General features: G+C 43.9%; 1 protein-coding gene across 1 annotated transcript in view; it reads right to left on the bottom strand.

Moving 5' to 3' along the window:
- HS6ST1 (heparan sulfate 6-O-sulfotransferase 1) overlaps nucleotides 1-19,709 on the bottom strand; it is a 189,408-nt gene extending 169,699 nt beyond the window's left edge. Inside the window, exon 1 of the mRNA XM_041416267.1 lies at nucleotides 18,782-19,709. Coding sequence (XP_041272201.1) covers nucleotides 18,782-19,299 — 518 coding nt within the window. The 5' untranslated portion in view covers nucleotides 19,300-19,709. The remainder of the gene's footprint in view (nucleotides 1-18,781) is intronic.
- Nucleotides 19,710-20,107: the final 398 nt, after the last annotated feature.

Genomic DNA, 20,107 nt, shown 5'->3' with positions numbered 1-20,107 from the left:
TATTATATTGAAAAAGGGCCAGTAAGCAATAGTCCCTCTTAGGCTTCTTTTCAAGAAATTTTTGCTTTATTGCCATTATAAAATGGTACTTCTGAGCTCTACCAGTTTCTTTTTAGAAATTAGATTTGTGTACGTCTTAAGAAACCAAGATGAAACACATTACATTTTAATATTGCATACAAAGTTTCAGAAACAGATATGACCAAACTTAATCCCTCTAAGATTAAAGATCTGTCTGAGCCTCTGTCAGTGAACATCTATAACACACTATAAAAGATGAGGAAGCTGCTCATTTCCCATTAAAAAACAATTTTGTATATATGTATGCATAGAATATAATGTGCCTGGTTTTATTATTAAGAAATAAACATAGTAGATTTTTGCTGTCTACTTGTACTGATCTCTGGATGTCATAAAATACATTGTTAGGCACAGCTTTGGAAAAATTAGTGGCTTGGCAGGTGCCAGCCAAATGGTTTTGTAATCCTTCAAAAGACATCACAGTACAACACTTGTGAGAGGAGCAGCTCCTCAGCCACCAGTGCTGGTTGGTCAGGTTTGCAAAAAATTAAAGTTGTTTTCAAAATAAGTATCAGAAATTGAGTGTTGAAACAGTGAGAAGAAGCAGGAGTGACATTATCCTTCCTGGTGCTGGAGCAATGTCCCTCCAGTCTTGCAGGATGACAATTTGGAGAGTGAAGTTACAACCAGCAGCAGCAGAAATGTTTGCAAGTGGGACAGCAGCGCTGAAAACTGAAATTGTGTAACACAGGTAAGCAGAGGAACAACCTTCAAGAGAAGACAGGAAGGAAGGACTCAGCTCTGAGCTGTGACAAGTGTGACACCAAGGACCTGGCACCATGAGAGGTTCCTGCTGAGCTCAGGGTGTATCTGTCCTGTTTGCCTGCAGGCTTCAAATGGTCCTGACCAAACTCGACCCCAGGTCTGGCACTTCTTCTTAACAGCAAGAAATGCTCATAACTGAGAGCAGTCAGGAGCACACCCAAAAGTTCTGAGGTTACTGCCAGCTTAATCTGAAGCAGTTTATGGCCCTGGGCTCTGAAGGACAGCTGGCATGGCAAGGGAGCTCAGCAGAGCTCAAGAGCTCTCTCACAGCACTGGTGATGCCTTCTGCATGGAGTTTGAGCTGGGCTTAGAGGAGAGCACGGGGAAAACCTTCAGAACCACATAAATTACACACATATCTACACAGATATCAGGGGTACACTCCACAGAACACACAGATCCCTGTGGAAAAGGCAGCATGCTGCACGCCAGAGTAGACTCTGCTGGAGTTGAAAATGTTCCTCTGTTTAGCTTCCACCTCCCTGCTCCCATTCAGCAAACACTGCTCTCTCAAAACATCAGTGTGCAGGGCATGAGACAAAATAGGTAAAACCACAGATACACTGTCCACACGTGATGGAAGCTCAAGCACCTTGCCAGAGTTCCTTGCCAACACAATTAAACTGTGCCATTACAGATTCTCCAGACAAGGTTTCTAATAAAGCATTTCCCACCTCGCCTCCTGCCAAAATTCAGAAATGCAAGTCCACATTCATATGTGCTTTGTGGCACAGCATACAACTTTTCATTCTCTCTTTTAAATTTTTTTTCAGTGATGTTGCTGCTTAAGACAAGTGTTGGAATGACCAAGCATAACTCCAACATCTGTTCTCTGAAGGAAGGGAAAACAAAACAAAAAAACAAGCCATGCTCTTGTATCCCATCCCTTTATATTTCTCAAAGAGAAAAAAAACCCCAAAAACGCAGGAATTTTTCTTGCTGTTGAGGGCACCACTATCTCTTTCTTGAGTCAAAAATCCAATTGACAGAAAACCAAACTCCTAAAGTCTGATGGATACCTTTGTTGTTTCTTGCCAAAGACTTATTGCACAGGTACAGAGGTGTAAGAGCTGCTGAAGATGATCACATCACACCTTCTGCCTGTATACCATAAAAATCACAGGGCTGAAAAGCTCAGAAATTGGGCAGCAGTCTGCTCAGACACAGTGACCCTCAAAGATCAAGCAGTGGCAATGCTAGTCCTCAAAGCCATTGATCCAAACCTGCTTTTGCAGAACCTCTGGCATGTGTGTGGTACCTGCCAAAGCTTCCCAAAACCTAAACCTCCGACATCTCTCTGCTCATGGACACCAAAAGTTGGATGTGGGCTAGTCCAACCCAAAAAACAACCTGGCTGAGGCTGCACCCTACAAATTAACTGAATAACTGCACTCTCACTGGAGGCATGGCAGAAAGGCTGATGCCAGAAAAGGCTTGCAGGCAAATGGAGATTCTTGGCCAGTGAGCTAAGGCACCTTCCAGTGTCCTCTTGATGCCCTCCTTTTCCAGAAGGATGCACTGGATACAGCACATAAACCCAAGCAGTGCTGCCATGCAAGGCCAGAAGAGGATTGATAGCACCAAAAACTCTGTTTTGTTGCCACTGAAATCAACCATGCTGAGCCACAAGTCTGCATGGACAGCCCAGTCTTTCTTTCTGTCAGACATGAGTCCCTTTTTGTCCACTCCGGGTTAGATCAATAACACAAAACATCTCCAGTGTGACACCTTATCCCCACTTCAGCTCTGAGCTCTCCCACTGCCACCAGAGCTCCCAGGAGACAGCTGCAAATGAAGACCTTTAGTTAGTGCACATCTCCTGAGACTGCTACTCATGACTGAATTTCATTACTGAAGTGTTGAAACTAAATCCAGCCTTCTTTCAGAAGTGGCTCAGAATTCTGTGACAGGTTCACTTAATTCTGTGGCTTTCAGAATGAATTCCATCTTCCTCAGATTGAGTTAGTGAGCGCTGGCATCTACAATTCTTTTATCCTCTTGTAGAGGAACAGACAAAGAGGTAAGGGATGGTGCCATCAAATGGTTAAAAGAAAAAAAAAAATGAACAATTGTAATTGCTCCCATGTGGGAAAAAGAGAGTTAATGCACAGAGGATGGAGCCATACCCCAAACAGCTCCTTCTTGAGACACCTCCCTTCTGCCAAGCAAAGAGAATTCTGATAAACTATAGGAGGAGTCAAAACTACAGAACTACACAAATGCTGAGAAAGCTGAACTCCATATTTAAAGCTCAGATCCATGTTTATTTCTGGTACTAGCACTGTCTCTTTCTGCCTTCCAACACAAGTGGGAAAACTGTTCCCGTCTCCTGGGCTAGCTTACAACTCACTGTCTTTATAAAAATTTCTTCAGAGCTGCACAGTGCCATTAAAAAGGAAAGGAAGAAAAGAATACCCAGTACCTGCCCAAGGTACTGAAGTGGTGGCCACTGTGACTATGTCATTTGAAAGGCCAGGTTTCTCCTACATTCCATATTGTGTGCCTTTGAAACAACTTTTCTAACCTGAGTAAGTGGAACATTTTTGGTTCTTGTGTCCAAGGAGCCCTTGGATGTAAGTCTGGATGGTCCTTGCATCACAGAACTGCATTGAGGTGATTCAGGGATGTGGGGATCACAGTTTGGACACTGAGAGCAGTGTCCAAATGTGCTTCAAGAGCAGTGACACCTCTGTGCCTGTGTCTCCTCCATTCCCAAAGAGGAGAGGAGCACTCTGGCATGCCACAGAGGCCACCTGGAGAAAGCAGAAACCATCAGTGGAAGTGTTAGAACATCACAACTGACCTGGCCACTTGCATAGCTCAGTTCCTCCACTTCATTCTATCTTGCTCAAGTAAGGCTTCAAAAGAAATAGGGGTCTGTGGTGCCATATGGACAGTCACATTTTGGAGAGAACATCTGCTCCCCAAGAGCAGCTCTGAAAATCCTGCCCAGGAGCATGTGAGCTTTTAGCACATTCAGCACTGATGCTGTGACCCTGGGGGTGACAGCTCCACGTATCTCCTTACCTGACCTCAAAGCACTGGTCCCAGCCCCATCTCTAACCAGGCACAGCACTTAAAGAACCATCTGCATGCTAATTCCCCTCCTGCCCCTCTTGTGATGCCATCAGCTGTGTGCAGAACAGAGTGAAGAATGAATTGCTCAAAACTTGCCTGCAGCTTTTCCATACAGGCTTGGAGGTGTGATTTAAAAGCCAGGCTTAGAAGCACATGAACTTTTTTACAGAGTTTAAACAACCAGGCCTTTGTTTCAACTTGCATCATGAAGCAGAATGGAAAAGAAAGGATTATGTGACATGCAGGATAGTCCCAGCTTTAGCTGTTAAGTCACAGTTAAATGACCTATAACTAGGAAGGGGGAAGAAAAGCCAACAACCAGAATGAATCGGTATAACCAGCTCCTCCTCTGAGCTCCCTCACTGCTATAAACAGTTGCTTAACTATTTTCTGGAGCAAGAGACCAGTATTCTTAATTAAGAAAAAGGTTCTGAGTTCCTGATCACACCCAGTAACTGGATGTGTTGGAAGGAAGGCCTGTTTGTGCTTTTTCCTGTGGGAAGCTGTGAACGCCCACTTGTTTCCTCCACATATTCTCCCCTCACTGACCCCAGAGAGACCACTTCACATGAAAAAGAGTTTTTCTCAAGACAGGAATATCCCAGCAGTGAATCCTGAAGCATCCAAGAACTTTATAACTTGAAACCTTTGGAATTTGCCAGCACTGCTTCCTATCTGTACTGTTTTGGGTGGTTTTTGCACATTTTGGGTGGTGATTTTCAGAATAATTCAGCATGTTATGGTTCATACAGAGCATCCAGCTTTAGTTTAATGCATCTATTTTAACTTGGTTTAGTTTAAACTTTCACAAACATCCCAACATGAGTGCAGATTCCCATGAAAAGGAGAAGAGTGCCACATAAACCCTTGGTGTGCAAGTAATTCTACTTATTTCCATAAGAGAAAACTGTTCTCAAATCCTTTCTGCACTAGGCAAGAGTCTCTAAATCTCAGTTACCCACAACAGTAGAGTTGACAAATATAACTGTTCTTTTTTCTCTCATGAGCAGTTATTTCCAGATTTGGGATTGGCTGGGCTTCAATCCAGAAAACAGACTTTTCATGATAGTCCCTAAATAACTTCAGAAATTCAAAAGAATCAGGAAATATCCTAATTAGGAAAGGAGTCAATTCATCCTGCCTGAAGTATTTGGCAGACCAAGCATCCCACATCTCCAGAACGTTCAGAGAATCCATCCCTCAATTTCTGTGAGGTTTCCAGCTGAGTGATACCCTGACAAGCAGTGCTTCATCACAGCTACCCACAATCCATGCAGCAGGCACAACAGACTGTTGATCATCCAGCACATTTTACAAATTGCAGCTGCACCCCTCCTACTGTGATTTATATTGTCATTACAGGCCAACTACACCTCAAGTGTTAAGTCATCCCCCTACAACACCAGCTAGAGCACAAGAAGAAAAAGCTCTCCCCAAGAAGGCATTCTGACTGAAAGCCTTAGGGAAAAGTGATTTCCAAATGGAAGCAGTCATACTGTGGCCAGCCTGCAGGAAGATTTACTTCTGCATTTGTTTCATGACGTTTAGAAAACTGATTTAGAAGATCTTTACTCCTAGTGTCTGACTGAATGACAGGAAATTTCCCAATTACCAGGTTACACAGTCCAATGCAAGCTAACTCCCAGCAGATCCCAAAACTGCATCACGCTGTACAACACTGCTTGTGGCAAGGCACAACCCACTGCTGTAAGCACATGGATGAGCACTCAACAAACACATATTGTCATAGATTTGGTGTCCTGGCACATCCCATGGTGAGCAATCGAGCCTTTGCCTCTGTTTCTGCATTTATAAAAAGTACAGATAATACCCCATTCAGAATGGCACATGGATTACCAGTTACACTGCAGAGGAATTTGAAGAAGCAGAGTATGTGCACATGCACATTCTGTGAATACTGTCCTCAAGAACAGCAGCCTTTACACAGCTTCGCCAGGTAATGGCTTTTCATCTGTGGTAAACTAAGACTGGGATACAAACATTTCCCCATTTTCTTGTGCAGGCAACATTTCAAGAGAGCTCCAAGGTGACCCCAGTTAACAAGACAATAAAAAATAACTATTGTTGAAGTACTTCGGGTCAGATGGCAAGGAGCAGTATGAAAATCAGGCACAGTTCTCTGCTGCCTTTCAGACATGATACCTGGGCTATTCACAAATAAAAACTCACAGGTATGGCAAAAATCTTCCCTTCTTGTGCAACAAAGGAGTTTGCTGGTACTGGCTGGCTCAGTGACAGGGGAGATGCTCCCTGAGCAGCTCTGGGGACAGAAGGTGGGAGCAGTTCCCCCAGAGACCATGAGAGGAGCACCCCCTGCACTTGTGAACACAAAACCTGTGCTGAACGTGCCCAGCAGCCCCTCGCATGCAGGGATCAGCTCAGAGCTCAGCACCACGAGAGCTGGCTGTGCAGAACCCAGTCTTGGCATTGGCAAACGAACCTGAGACTTGCCTGGGCAAGCTGGGACAGACAGCCGGGCTAGGAACAGTCTCTGCTCACTTCCCTGAAGAACAAATTAACCTGGGCAGGCATCCAGCTTCTGTAATGCCCAGCTTCCACAGCCCTGGCTGGGCCTTCTGCTGGGATGGAAATGGGATGGATGATTTCCTGTTTGCTTTCCAGCCCGTGGAATCCTATTAAGCACAACTGTTTCCATCAGCCCATTTCAAACGTTCAGACAAAGCAATTGCATTGCTGCTGCTGACAGCTCCTGTTACAGCACTGTGCAAACACTTCAGCCAACTAGGGGAATATTTCTTACCAGGAGCTGCTGTCTTAGGCAGGTGAACACCTAAACAGAACTGCTGTGGCTTAAGCACAGTCCAGAAAAACCTTCAGTAATGTTTCTGAGAAAGGGATGTCCAAGGAAGATGCCCCCCGCCACTGCTGATCACACGTGAACCTGCCTCCCAAAAGTTCCAAACGAAATTCCTTCCCAAAGGAACACGGAAAACTTCAGCCACCACAAGTTCATCCATTTCCAGGCACTCATCCTGATTTTTGATTGCATTTTCAGGGAAAGACACCTCTCTTTTTCATGCACTGCTGTTCAGAGCAGCTGCTACAAGCAGCATGTCACAGCATGGCAAACCTTCAAAATAGCTGAAGGCAAATCCATGACCTCTTCAGTCATCTCGAGGCAGCTAACATGAAGAAAAAAGTTGGAAAGTTTCACAGAACTTGCCAAATTATTCTTCCCAGGAGTTGCCTAAATCATATTAAAAAATAAATTCTTTGCAGATAGCAGCTAAAAGATCTAAATATGTTTTAGAAGTGAGGGAGGACAAATGTCTTGAAAATTCTCTAAGCTAGCTGTCTCACAAACTGTATTGATTCACAATAGACTTTTCAAGTATTTTTCTTGCATGCTGTAGTCAATATTACTTATTTAAAGAACTGCACACAGTTTTGGCAGCAAATCCCAAGGCAAAGAAATTAGGTGGAAGGAAAGGCAAGAAATTGAAACTATGTCTTCACTAAGATAAAAAACTTTACGGTTATTTAAAAAAAAAAAGCTTTATTAACTAACTAACAACCCATCTACAATCTGAAAATCCTAATCCACACAAATTATATATGATTCCTTCTTATTCCCTTATTGCCTCTTTTTGTGTTGTATGGCAAACCTCAGATACTCCTTTTACACCCAAAAGTTAACTACAGCTTCTTCTGCCATTGAATAACTCCCTGAAAATCCCTTTTTGGTGGGAGTCACATTAGTCCTCCTGACATACAATCAAACCAGAGTTCATACAATTCAGACAATTGTGGCAGCTGTTTTTCAGTCCCTTCTTGGCATTCCCAAGTCACACACAGGAGATCACCTATAGCCAGCCCTGTGTTAACAGAAACAGTCAACAACAGGGTTATTTTTTAAATTCAAACTCATGTATCATTCAGTGATTTTTGTGTCACCATTTCAATATTTGGAGTGTCATTTCTTCTTAAAAACAGAAAATGAAGCTCATATAAACTGCTGGCACACTGTCTGCCTGGAGCCTGAGTGAATTCTGAACAGCCAGGGCTGAAAACTGGGAACTGTGAAGTGCAGCTGCTGAAAATAGCAATTGGCTACTCTGGAGTTTCTTCAAGGTATGTGTTTGCTACGTATGACTGCCTCCATAAACAGGTGTCAGCTTCATCCAATTCAGTCCAAGTCATGAAAACAACCCCTTCTGCGCTGTGTTACAAGGCAGTAGTATCTCGCCAAAAATATTTAAGTGTATTGACAGCATTAAATTTGAGTGTTCAGATTAACAGTTGTTTATGATGTTGGCACAGTTATATTTTGTATGGCAAAAACTTTCTGACATATTACAAAAAGGGCTCTTCAAAAATCAGAACAGAAAGAGCCCCCCCTCAGGAAAAATCTGGTAACTTATGAGATTGAGATGGGTTAGGCAGTAAGAGATCTCTAAAGGGAAAGAAGACTTAATTTATCAAGCTCAGAAACATAAATTGAAGCAATCAAGGTACAAGATGATGGCAACCTGGAAGAAAGTATTAGTTCAGGGAATGGAAAATAAAATTGCTCAGATATTATACAGAAATAACACATTGCTCAGAAAAAGCCCATTTGCAAAGGACAAGAAAAAGAACAGGATTAAATGCTGGGCCCAAATAATGGCTTTAGTAATGAAGGGCGATATTGAGTCGTTAGCATTCAGTGTAATGTTACATTTCAAAATCAAAGCCACCGGTAGCAGCAGTCAGAGACATGATACGTGTAACACAATCTGGTTGTTAAAAATACAGCACCTCGCCACGCTGCCTTTGGCCAGGTCTGGGGCTCCACTGGAGTCAGGTTATGCACACACACAGAAAGATGGTGTCATTTTAAACGCGTTTGTGAACACAGCCAAATAAACCAAAGAAAAATTCAGTGGGGAAAAAAGTACTTCAGATGATTTATTTTGGATATGGTGCAAATAATAACAGCAGCCAGAGGAGTGTAACCAATGAGAGAACCTTCTCTCAGGTGCTCAGAACAAGAAGTTCCAGTTTTGCCCTCCTAGAGGAGATGCCAAGGCATTTCCTTACCTGAAAGGGATCCTTTTGCATTTGTATATTGTCGCCCTGTTCTTTTAAAGTTTTTCTAAGCGTTTTGACGTTTACATTTTTGTAATGGAGTTTTTTACACATTTTTTACGTAAATAATGATTGTTTTGTATTTCTTTTTGAAGGAGAATTGATGAAGTGTTAGTTTAACTAGTGTAATTAGAGAAGTAGCAATTTTATTTTTTAATTCATAGTCACTTTTACATTTCTATAAAATATCAAAGTCCAAAAATAAATACACCTTTTTTTACCTTAAATATCTCAACGTGTGAGTATCATTCGTGTCTTATTGTGACAGTATATCTCTTTTCTGTGCAGCACACCACGGAAGAAGCATTCCCCTTAATGGGGGGTTTAATCTAAATGACCCCTCCTGCACTCGCTTCAGCAGCCAGAATAAATCTGTTCCATCCTCCTCCTTGCACAGCTACCCACATCACATCTGTCTTTTCTCTTTCAAAGGCCTAAAAAAAGGCACAGGTAGCAAGAGAAGAGAAAGAGGCAGAGAACAGAAGAAGGTAATCCTGTCTTTTGTGATTTAAGCCATGTTAACAGAAGGGATGGTTTACTGATTATGGTTATACTCAGCGATTCCTGTTCTGCTTGTACTTTTGTCTATCTCCACCAGGAAAGCAAAACCTGTCAGGAAATTGGTGAGTCAGCATGCTGCTGCTGTTTGCCTTAGCTGGGAGGCATTGATTTCTTCCCTGATGCTTTGATATGGGGTCACAGGTACCCGAAGTAAAATCTTTACCGAGAGCAAGGGGGTCATGGCAGCAAGAGCTGTTAGTTTAAACAAAAAAAGTCGATTCTGTTTTTACAGTATTTGCTTGGATGCTTAAATTTTCTAAGACAGTTGAGAGAAAAAAATACAAGCCACACTTTTCTATTAAAAAAAAAATAAAAAAAAAAGCATGACCGGTGCAATGCTTTTCAGAAAATCTTCCAAAAGTCACAGAATATTTCACTGTTATCAGGTATCTTATATGTGTGTAAAATTAACACTAGAACAAAGGCTAAAATGTAGAGTAAGTGTATAATTAACACTAGAACTAAGGCTAAAATGTAGAGTAACTCCAATATATGGAAGAAGCAGCACTTTTAAATCTTTAGCACTTGTCTAGAAACAAGTTCCCTATCAATATACTGAAATTAGTGCAAAGTTACCATGCATTTTCAAACTCTAAGTGATGCTATTTGGCAGAAAAATGTCAAATCATCTTGTTAGTACTTGAAGGTTAACATTAAGCAAAAGGAAATTTGGTCTGTTTTAAAAACAAAAATGAAAAGGCTGCTCAGGAAGCTCTGAGGTTTCCCCCGATGTAGAACAGCTCCATAAAAGTGATCATAGTACTTCAGTCTGGAGTGAGGGGTAATCAAAGAATCTCTGCTTAATGGGATGGAGATTAGTTATGAAATAAAACACAGAGTCAGACCATAAAAAGTTAATTGCAAATAACTGTTTTCTTGTTTAAATTGGCAGGAAATTCTGAAATATTTCCTCTAGAAAAACAGGTGAGCTACAGTGTAGAATTTACCACTAAAAGGCTGGAAGGGAGGGAAAAACGGAGGCAAGCAGTAACAACAAGTGAAGAAACCAAAGTGACCCCAAGTGACTGGGCAGGAAAGTCTGTACACTGACATGAAAGTCTGAGATTTATGGCCAAAGCCAGCTTTAAGACAGACCCCTGAAGAGTCTTCAGGTTGAAATGAAGGCACAGACCCGAAGTCTGAAATTAATATAACACCAGGTGCTATTTACTATAAATTTTTAAGAGGCTTTGAGATACACAGGTGAACAAATGCTATAATTAGTACTGCTAAGACATAATTAGTACTGCTAAAAAGTTCAGGTTACAGCTAAAGGTGGACAAGGGGACCTTCTTAACCCTTTCTGGGCACAGCACTGAAAAAGAGATGCCCCAGAATACATCATATCCTTAGCCTTATTCAGGAGTTTGTAGGGATGAAACACATCCAGGGCTGGTTTTCTTAGTTTTTATACAGATGGGGTAACTGAGAGGTGTTTTAAAAGATTTTATTCTATTATCAGTCTCGATGAAGAGATGTAAAACTCAACGCCATACTCTCAGAAAACTTATTTCTATACTATGTCTAAACTATAAGAAAATTTATTTCTTGGTTACAATACTTTATAAATGTTTCCCAGCTTATTAGCTTTTGCTACACAATACTACTATGACTTTACAAATCCATTTCTCACAATCCAGAATAGTGTAGTGTACTTCTGTACTACTAATCACAGAAATGAACAGACTGACACCATTTAATAAATGCAGAAATTTAACTAAATGTAGAAGTTTAACTAAACCCCATCAAGCACACGTTGTGCTTTTCACCTGATGAGCTCTCCCTGCGTGGACCTTTCCTGAAAAACCCTTTTCCCACCCCCAGGAGATGCCAGGCTCCAGCAGACCCATCAGGGAAGTAGCTCCTCCTTTGGCACAACACAGAGGGCTGTGTGAAGCATCCTCCTCACATCTCAGACCTGACATGCTACAGTACAGGGGTGTTGAGGGCTCTTTGTGCCTTTGTGCCAATCATCTCCAAAGGACTCTTCAGAGACGTTCTCAAGTCTGCATTTCCTGCGGAGTGCTCTGTTACGGAAACAGAAGGGGGAACAGAACTACATCCAACAGCGATTACAGAAGCTGTGTCGCCTCAAGTGGGTATGTTTCCCTCATCATTCTATTTCAATTCCTTTAGAACAAGCAGAGGGTGTTTTTTTGCTTGTTTGTTTATTTTTAAGGTCAACCATCGCTGGCAAAACAAGCAAATTTCTAATGGGCTACTTCAGCTCTTCGTTCTTCCTGTACTTTGTTTATTCTCCAAACACAGCAACATCTCAGTTTATGAAGGTCTTTGCTTCTCATGTATAAGTATCATTCCCTTCTGTCCACATCAAGAAAAATTTCATCACAAAATCTTGACTTGGTAGCTATCACAATTGTGAATATTGGGAATTAAAGACCATGCTTCATCTTTGCTTGACAAAGCACAATTTCAGTCAACAACAGAAAATTCCTCTCTGTTGTAGTAGTTTGTAGAAATAAAAGCATAAAAAAGGTTTTGTGGAGTTAGACTATGTCACTCTGGCTTTCTAAAGCAAGCACAATCCCAAGTGTTCACAGACAAAATATTACCTATTTAAAGCATTACTTCCACAAATTTGGTAAAATTGCTTCCAAATAATTGGAAGTTTAAAATAAAAGAGACAAACCAGAGATTTTGGTTCTCTGATTGGCTGAAGGCAATTGTCCACACTGCTCTCCCACTTCCCAAGGCTTGTAAAAGCCATAATCTGTACAAGACAGCAGATGTATAGTAGGGAGACTCAGAGTGGATGTCATAGGTTTGATAACGACAGGTGATTCTAAGCAAATTTAACATCAGGTGTGTTCTCTCATTACTCTTTGCTTCCAGGTCGAAGTCACTAGAAGAGCACAGCGACAATCCCTCTTGATTAGCTTTATCTTGATTCTTCTGGGGCTCTGCTCTTTTCCCTGCTGTGATTAACATCTGGGGAAGGAACATCCTGGCAAGGAGTCATCAAGGACTCTCGAGCCAGCCAGAAGTGCACAAACATGACTCAGGTAAGGTACATCAATCTCACCTATGAAATGAACTCATGAGGGAGTTTTCCTAAATAACTCCAGCCCTGCATATCCTGAATTCCTTTCCAGGAAACAGGTCCCAGGTGAGACTCCTCCAGTTTCTACAACAGGCAGCCAAAAGCTTCTGCTTGACTGCTGGAGAAGCCCATTAAGCCTAACCCCACAAATCAAAGAGGGAAGGGGCCACCAGAGGAGGCTGATCTCCTCCTTCCTAGAAGGAGCAGAGGCCCAGGGAGAGGGCAGCCTTGCAATCATCTCCAGCTGTAACTTCATCCTCTCTAGCAGTGCTTTCTCCAGGGGTAACACGACCTCGTGCAGCTCACGTTCTGATATCCAACCCAAGACATCCAACCCCAGCCTCCTGCAGGGAAGAGTCCTCACCAAACACTGCCCAGTCACACCAGGTAATTCTGCAGCTGTTCTACCAGGCAACGTCAAATTTTTCATGCTGGTTTTCACCTAAAGCCCCTATAGCACTAATGAAATCCAAACTCCTTCCATGACAGATTTCTTCCTGTGAAGCATAAAGCTGACACAACAGCATTACTGGAGATCATATTGGTTTTTTATTTCTTGGTGAGTGTTCTTCACCTCACACTGACAAATCAGGAGCCTTCAGCAGAGGCCTGAAAACTGGGCTTGGCATTGCTGCAGCCAAGAAGCGTCACGAAAAATGTTACACACTCTAATAGCTGAGTAACTAACCTAAAAAATGTTTGCCTGCACTAGCATGGTGGAACCCATGTGCATCTACAGAGGAACTGTCCTTAATGACTCTCCTTACAATGGGAGTATCTTGCAAACCATCCAGTTCAGTTGTTAATAACATTCAAGCCAGCTCTTCTAAAGTAATTATTTCAAAATTGTTAAAAAAATAAAAGGAATACACAAACAAGAAAAATGAGAAGAACAACATTAAAAAAAAAAAAAAAAAAAAGGAAGAGGTGATTATCCAAGGGTTTACTCTGAATACTGCACACTTTTATTTGGAGAGCAGGAAATGATAACCAGAAAAAGGCAAAATCTGAGGTCGAGACAAAGAGTGTTTACAAACTTCTAAGGAAGAAAAACAAAATTTCTATGTTATGAAGCAACTTTTGTTTAAAGATTAATGAAAAACAGCCAAATGTCTGATTTTGAAAACTCAGGTCAGTACAAATGCACACACATCCTTTTGCTTTGTCAACAACAGCAACAAAAACCAGGTAGGAGTAATTAAACCTGGCATACCAGCCGAAAGTCTCAAGCTTGGATCAATACAGTACCTCAAACCTAAGGCAGCTATTTGAAGAGTTCAAATTTTTTGGTAACTGTGTCAAATGTGAAGATTTTCACTATAAAACTACCTGGCCCTTTAGAATTGCTTGGCTGTGAAAGACCAGCCTGGCTTTGGGTGAGCACAACCAGGTGCAAAAAGTTTCCTATCAGACTAGGAGGATTTAAAATACTCCACGTGCTAGAGGCTTGAGAAATGAACCAGGCTACTGAAAATAGCTTTGTATTGATATTTCTCCACTGGTCTTTATGATAAACAAGTCTGAGTTGAACTGGTGAGTGTAGAAAAATGCCCCTTGCTCCCTGCAGACAGGCATTACCCAACCCCCAACACACACAGATCCCAAAAGAATGACAAGCCCAAGCTTTTAAAAAGTGCTAATATTATAAAAATTATTTGGTAAAGCTTTTCATTCTCAAACAGTTGGTTTCTTGACAATGTGTTTTTGCAGCTCACAAGCACACATATAATAAAAACCTCATCAAGAATAGATCCCTGCAATGGGACAGATATGTAGTTGGAAGCTGTGAAAGTTCACACTTCAGAAAAATCAAACTAACAAACTGCTGAGCCCTGTTAATTGTTTCTTAAAAAAAAAAAAAAAAACCAACCCAAAACATAAGCTGTAAATAGCTAATCAGAGAGATTCTTGACTGATCTGCATAACAGCAGGTTTTACTGACCTGCCATGGATTTCTTACATAAAAGTCTGTGGATTACATTTTTTTGCTTTCTACACATACGAAACCTTGAGAAAAAATACTGAAATCAGAAGCATGCAGACACTTTAGTTATTTTTGTCCACAGATGAACTCAGAAACCAAACTCCTATGACAGCCTAGCACAGAAACCCATACAGAAAGCCAAGGCTAAGCTCATGTCTTGAGGCAGCTCATTAAAAAAATAATAAATTAAAAAATCTACACAGTGCTAAGAAGTGTGTGTGCATGAGCTGGGGGAGCACAGAGCCAGCAATGCCCAACCAACACTCCACCAGCTCCATGAGCTCTCCCCAGCACCAGGGAGCTTCCAGAAATGCAGCTTTAAAGGAGCTGTGTGCCTTGAACCTTCCCAGGTGAATAATGCAGCTCCAGGAGAATGCCAGCCCCGGTGCTCTTCTTTTCAACAGGCAGCAGAAATCAGCAGGACAGCTACAAAGCCTGGGATGTCTGGGGTTTGTTCAGGGAGTTTTTTTGGGAATAGGAAGGAGGGGAAACACACAGAATTCCTTTGGTGTAATATATCCTGTTTTATTTCTTCTGCAGCACATTAGAGTTGAGTTCACAGATGAAGTGTCCTCCAAGTACAAGTTCAGAACACCCAGGGCTGTGCTCCTGTGTTGGGAGCAAACAAGGCACTAGTGAGTCAGTTCACAGATTTTTCTAATTCTGGAAGTCAAATTAAAGAAATTAGTTTGGCTTTTTTTTTTCCCCCCCCTCAGAATCAACAGAAGAGATTTGATCTCTGAAGTTTTAAGTGAAACAAATTGGAGGGAGCAGTTCACAGCTTCTGCCTGCTGAAATATCAGCATGGTGACTCAAGGCATGCATCCTAATTTCGCTTCTTTTTAAAGAGTCTCTTGCAACTGTTATTTATGCCCAACAGCACAAGGAATAATGAGGCCTCCTTTTCCCAAATCTTGGAATTTTTCCTCTACTAAAGCCATGAAGAGAACTGCAGCTAAGTGACTTAACTGATAAGCACAGCCAACTTCAGAGTTCCTTGGAGTCCCAAGTTTTACAACCCCCAAACAAATCAATCTTTCTTTCACTGGCTGTGTATAAAACATAACATTTGCTTCAACAAGTCCAGAAGCCTTTTGAATACAAAACAGGAAAGTCACCAGGAGGGGGTGGGAAGGGGGTGAGGCACTTTTTTGGAGTGCTGACCCATTACAGCTAACACACCCATTTCTGACACTGCATCAATGCAGAAAAATGAAAGAAAAACGAAAGAGAGAAAGAGAGAAAGAGAGAAAGAGAGAAAGAGAGAAAGAGAGCCTTTGGCAATCTAGGGCTCCTAATCTTTAAGTCTGACACAGAACAACTGAACAATGAAAAAAGCTGAATTGCATTGCAAATTTATGTTCCATGCCCAGGTTATGGAATGTAGTGCAATAGGGCACTGGGCAGCAACAAAACTGCATTCCTTACAGAGGGAACAGCTTGAACCTCATGATTTTTGCATGTGGGCAATACTGAGTGACCTTCATGCTTTCCAGCATTCTCTAGAAGGCAGATTTATTTGTAATCACAAATCAGCTGTTTTGTTTTTGGGGACAAAACATATATTTGGAAGAGCAAAGGTTTAAACTCTGTATTAAGCAGCAAATGCAGAAGCCAATACATTAGCTTTAAAAGCTGAATTTGAAGACCACACTCCAAAATCTAGATTGGATAACATTAGAATCTGAGAGAATGGTTGTTGGCTGCTCCTTTTTCTGTTTCCTTTGAGAGAGACATGTTCATAGTTCAGTTCCATTAGAAAACAGTAGCCTCTCGAGCATATACCTTACCTAAAAAGATATCCCATCTCAACATAAGAGATCCAACATTCACAATGGACAAATAAAGTGATATTGCTCTTACTGTAATGGACACAATACAAGACCATCTGTATTTTAACAAAGAAAACCCATCAAATGTTTGTTTTAAACAAGCACTGTCTCTTACTTGCAATTTCCTTAGGCATGAAATAAACCATGTTTTGGATAAGGTGCCAGCTGAACTGGACTGCAGTACAACAGATCCTAGGACAGTGTTATTAAAATAACCAGCAGCTGGTTGCACTAAAACCACCCCCAGGACAACAATGATCAGTAAATTTTGTTTTGTTTAACAGACCAAGGTGATAAACCATAGATTATCCAAAGCTTCCATATGATAGTCCTTGAACTCCTGGAAAAGAAGTTCTAATTTTGATTTAAAGGAAGTCGAGAGACAACACTGGGCACAAGTATTTCTTTACATGCAGAGACATGAAGGAATGGGACAGGATTAGTGATTCTCCCTGCACATCCAAAATTCAAGACAATTAAGAAGCATGTAGAAGCATACAGTTCCTGACGTTCCAAAGCAAATGGCAAGGAAAATCTTATTCACCAGCATGTGAGATAAAGCAACAGACTTTTGCTTCTCAGCTTCCTAGAAGTTGCTGTGAGGAATTTAATTGCTACCTCACAACCTGATGTGCCCCTTTCTCAAGTACATGTACAAAAAAATCCAGCGGCTGAATAAAGTTGTGTACTGAACACAAAGCAAATTCTCATACAAAACTGCCAAAGGAAGCACACAAGGCTTTGAGACAATTCATAAACTCACACAGGTCTTTATATAAGGTTAATGGTTTGCTAGGCAAGTGCCAAGGTTCACAAAACGGGTAATTTCTGTTTCTTTTTTTAAACCATGTTTGAACTTTGCGCATTTTTCCTAACCACACTTCACGAAAATCTCAGCAGCAACCTAGATGGGCAGAGGATATTTTACTCTGAGGTGTTCTCAAACACCTTATTAATAAGAGAGCACAGGAAAGCCTCAACCCTTGAGTTATACACTTCAGTTTGCTGGGTCAGGCAGCAGCACAGCAGTCTGAGCATACTTGGATGACTAACACTGAAACGGGCCGAAAACTGCAGCAATCATGACAGAGACAATAAAGAACCCCAGCAACTGCACACAGCTCCAAGAAAAGAAATATCATGAAGAATTGCTTTTAAAAAACGCAGGGGAAACACAGTTATGATGCCCAAATGTGCTTTCTTAAAGGCCACTTTTCATTAAAGGGATTAAGTATGATATTAACAACACACCTATAAATAAAGTATATGGCATAAGCAAATGTTAGCATAAGATCTTGAATGAAACTTTAAGGCAAAACAGATCACAAAGTGTTGTAATAGAACGACTAGTACGTCAAAGGAACATGCATAGTGCTAAAAAAATAGTGATAATTTTAAAAACTGTCATGTGAAATGAAAGACAGCAGTATATTGAGCTAAAATAACAATCTTTTGGAGATCTTCATACGCACCACTATCTTTACTACAGTGCTTCAAACAGAAAATTGCTCTGAAGGTTATAATTAATGAAGAGACCGAGGCAGAGAAATGATGGGCTAACAGGGCAGAAATACATCGGGTGTTCCACACGGATGCAGCGAGGAGTGCTTTAGGATGGCTCTCCCTCTCTCCTGGGGCACACAGGAAGGACACTCAAGGAACAAGTACAGGGTAGCTGCTTTCCCCGAAAGTGATCGCCTCAGGTCTCCCACGGAGATCAACAGCAAGGAACATAAAAAGGGGGTTTAAGGAGTGTTTTCTGCAATGTGCAAAAAGCTGTGTGCAGACTGGGGGGGAGTAAACCGAGGAGGGAAGCATGAGCACTGCTGGGCTCGTGTGCCTCTCCTCGGCTGCACTGGAGAACAATTTCAGCCGGAGGAAAAGGGTTCGGGCAAAGCTGGTCACAAAGACAAGCTTGAGACTAAGGGTGGGGTATAAACGGTTCCTAAAAGGTGCCAGGTGATGTCTGAGGTAAAGGCTAAACATTTGAAAGAGAGAGTAAAGAGCACAAAGATGCTCTCGGCAAAGGGTCCACAGAGGCTGCTGGAGCAGACCATGGGCTTGAGGGCGCAGCGTGCGAGGTGCGTGGGGGGCAAAGAGCAGGAAATTTGCAGGAGGAAGGCGCAGGGCACAGCCTGGAGGACGGGAGGGGAGGACAGGTGAAGCAGCCGAGGGAAGGCTCGGGGCAGGTTGAGGCACGGCACGCCGGCAGCGCCTGGCAGGGGGCTCGGCAGGGGCAGGGCCGGGCGGGCGAGGCGGCCGGAGCGGGGGCAGCGCGGCGGCAGGGCTGGGCCGAGGGCCGGTGCCTACCTGGGCGTCTTGGCCGCGGCGCTCTCCCGGCGGTCCAGCACCCCGGGCACGCAGTTGGTGAGCTCGGTCCAGTCGGCGTGCAGCCCGCAGCTCCAGCCCGTGGAGAAGCGAGAGAAGAGCCAGGTCTCCCTGCGGTTGGGCCGGTAGCAGGTGCACTTCTTCTGCCCGGGCCGGCAGTCGCACGGCACCTCCAGCCGCACGTTCTGCACCAGGTGGCGGCCGAAGGTGGTGCCGCCGGTCTTCTGGATGTGCAGAAAGACGATCACGTCCTCGCCCTTCATGTCGAACGCGAGCTCCCGCTCCAGCTCCCGCACGGGGAAGTAATACTTCTTCACGTAGTGCGGGTCCGGCGTGGGAAAGAGGTCCAGCTCCTCCGAGTAGGAGCGGCCGCTGGGGGAACCCAGGCTCAGCCCCGGCCCCACGTACTGGTACAGGATAAGCATGAAGCACACCGAGACGGCCACGATCAGCAAGAACTTGCTGGTCCTCTCAACCATGGTCCTTCCCGCACGCTTCATGTGTCACCATCTCCCGGGGCTGCCGGCGCTGGGCAGACTGCGGCGCTGCCGGGGGGTGGGCGGCGGAGCTTCGGCGTCTGTGCCAGCCGCCTCCCCCCGATGCTCCCCGGAGCAGAGCCTTCCCCGGGGGCGGCGGGCCGCTCCCTGGGTCGCCTCGGCTCGCCGCCGTCCCCGCCCGCCCCGCCGCGGGCAGCGCCGGGAGCGGGGCAGGGGCAGCCCGCAGCCAGCCGCTCCGCAGGCGCCGCGGCACAGCGGCAAACTTGCGAGAGAGAGAGAGAGGGGCAGGAGGGGGGCGGAGAGGCACCGAAAGGCAAGAACCAGCCTCCTCCCGCCCTCCCTTCCCCGCGCTTCAGGAAGCCACCCCCATTCCGGCGCTGCCTCCGCCGTGCCCCAGCCCCCGCGGCACCGGCGCGGCTGTGCCCGCCCCCGCCGCCGGCTGCGCCCCGGCCCCGGCCCGCTCCGCTCCCCGGCACCGCTCCCGGCCCCGCTCCCGGCACCGCTCCCCCGCCGAAATCCCCACCACTGCGGACCTAGGTGGGCTGCGAGCCGGCTGCGCCTCCCCGAAGCACTCGGCTCTTTATGTGCCGCCTTAAAATTAATCCCGAGCAGCGGAACTCGGCGCTCCTCGGGGCTAGGTTTCTGCTCCCGCTTTGAGGCAAATTGCATGGGAATAGGAGCGGGTCTTGCCGCGGGTCTGCGGCCGCCACATGGGTCACCGCGAGCCTCTGGTTGCGGTGTCGCAAGTGGGTGGAATAGGAAAATGCTCCGGCCACACACAGGGTGATGATGATGGCTGTGAGCTGGAAGA

This window comes from Onychostruthus taczanowskii, unplaced genomic scaffold (genome assembly GCF_017590055.1).
Source record: "Onychostruthus taczanowskii isolate IOZ18803 unplaced genomic scaffold, ASM1759005v1 scaffold51, whole genome shotgun sequence".
In the NCBI taxonomy this organism is placed as follows: Eukaryota; Metazoa; Chordata; class Aves; order Passeriformes; family Passeridae; genus Onychostruthus; species Onychostruthus taczanowskii.
Note: the sequence above shows the minus strand (reverse complement) of the source record. Positions and strands in the feature narration are given on the sequence as shown.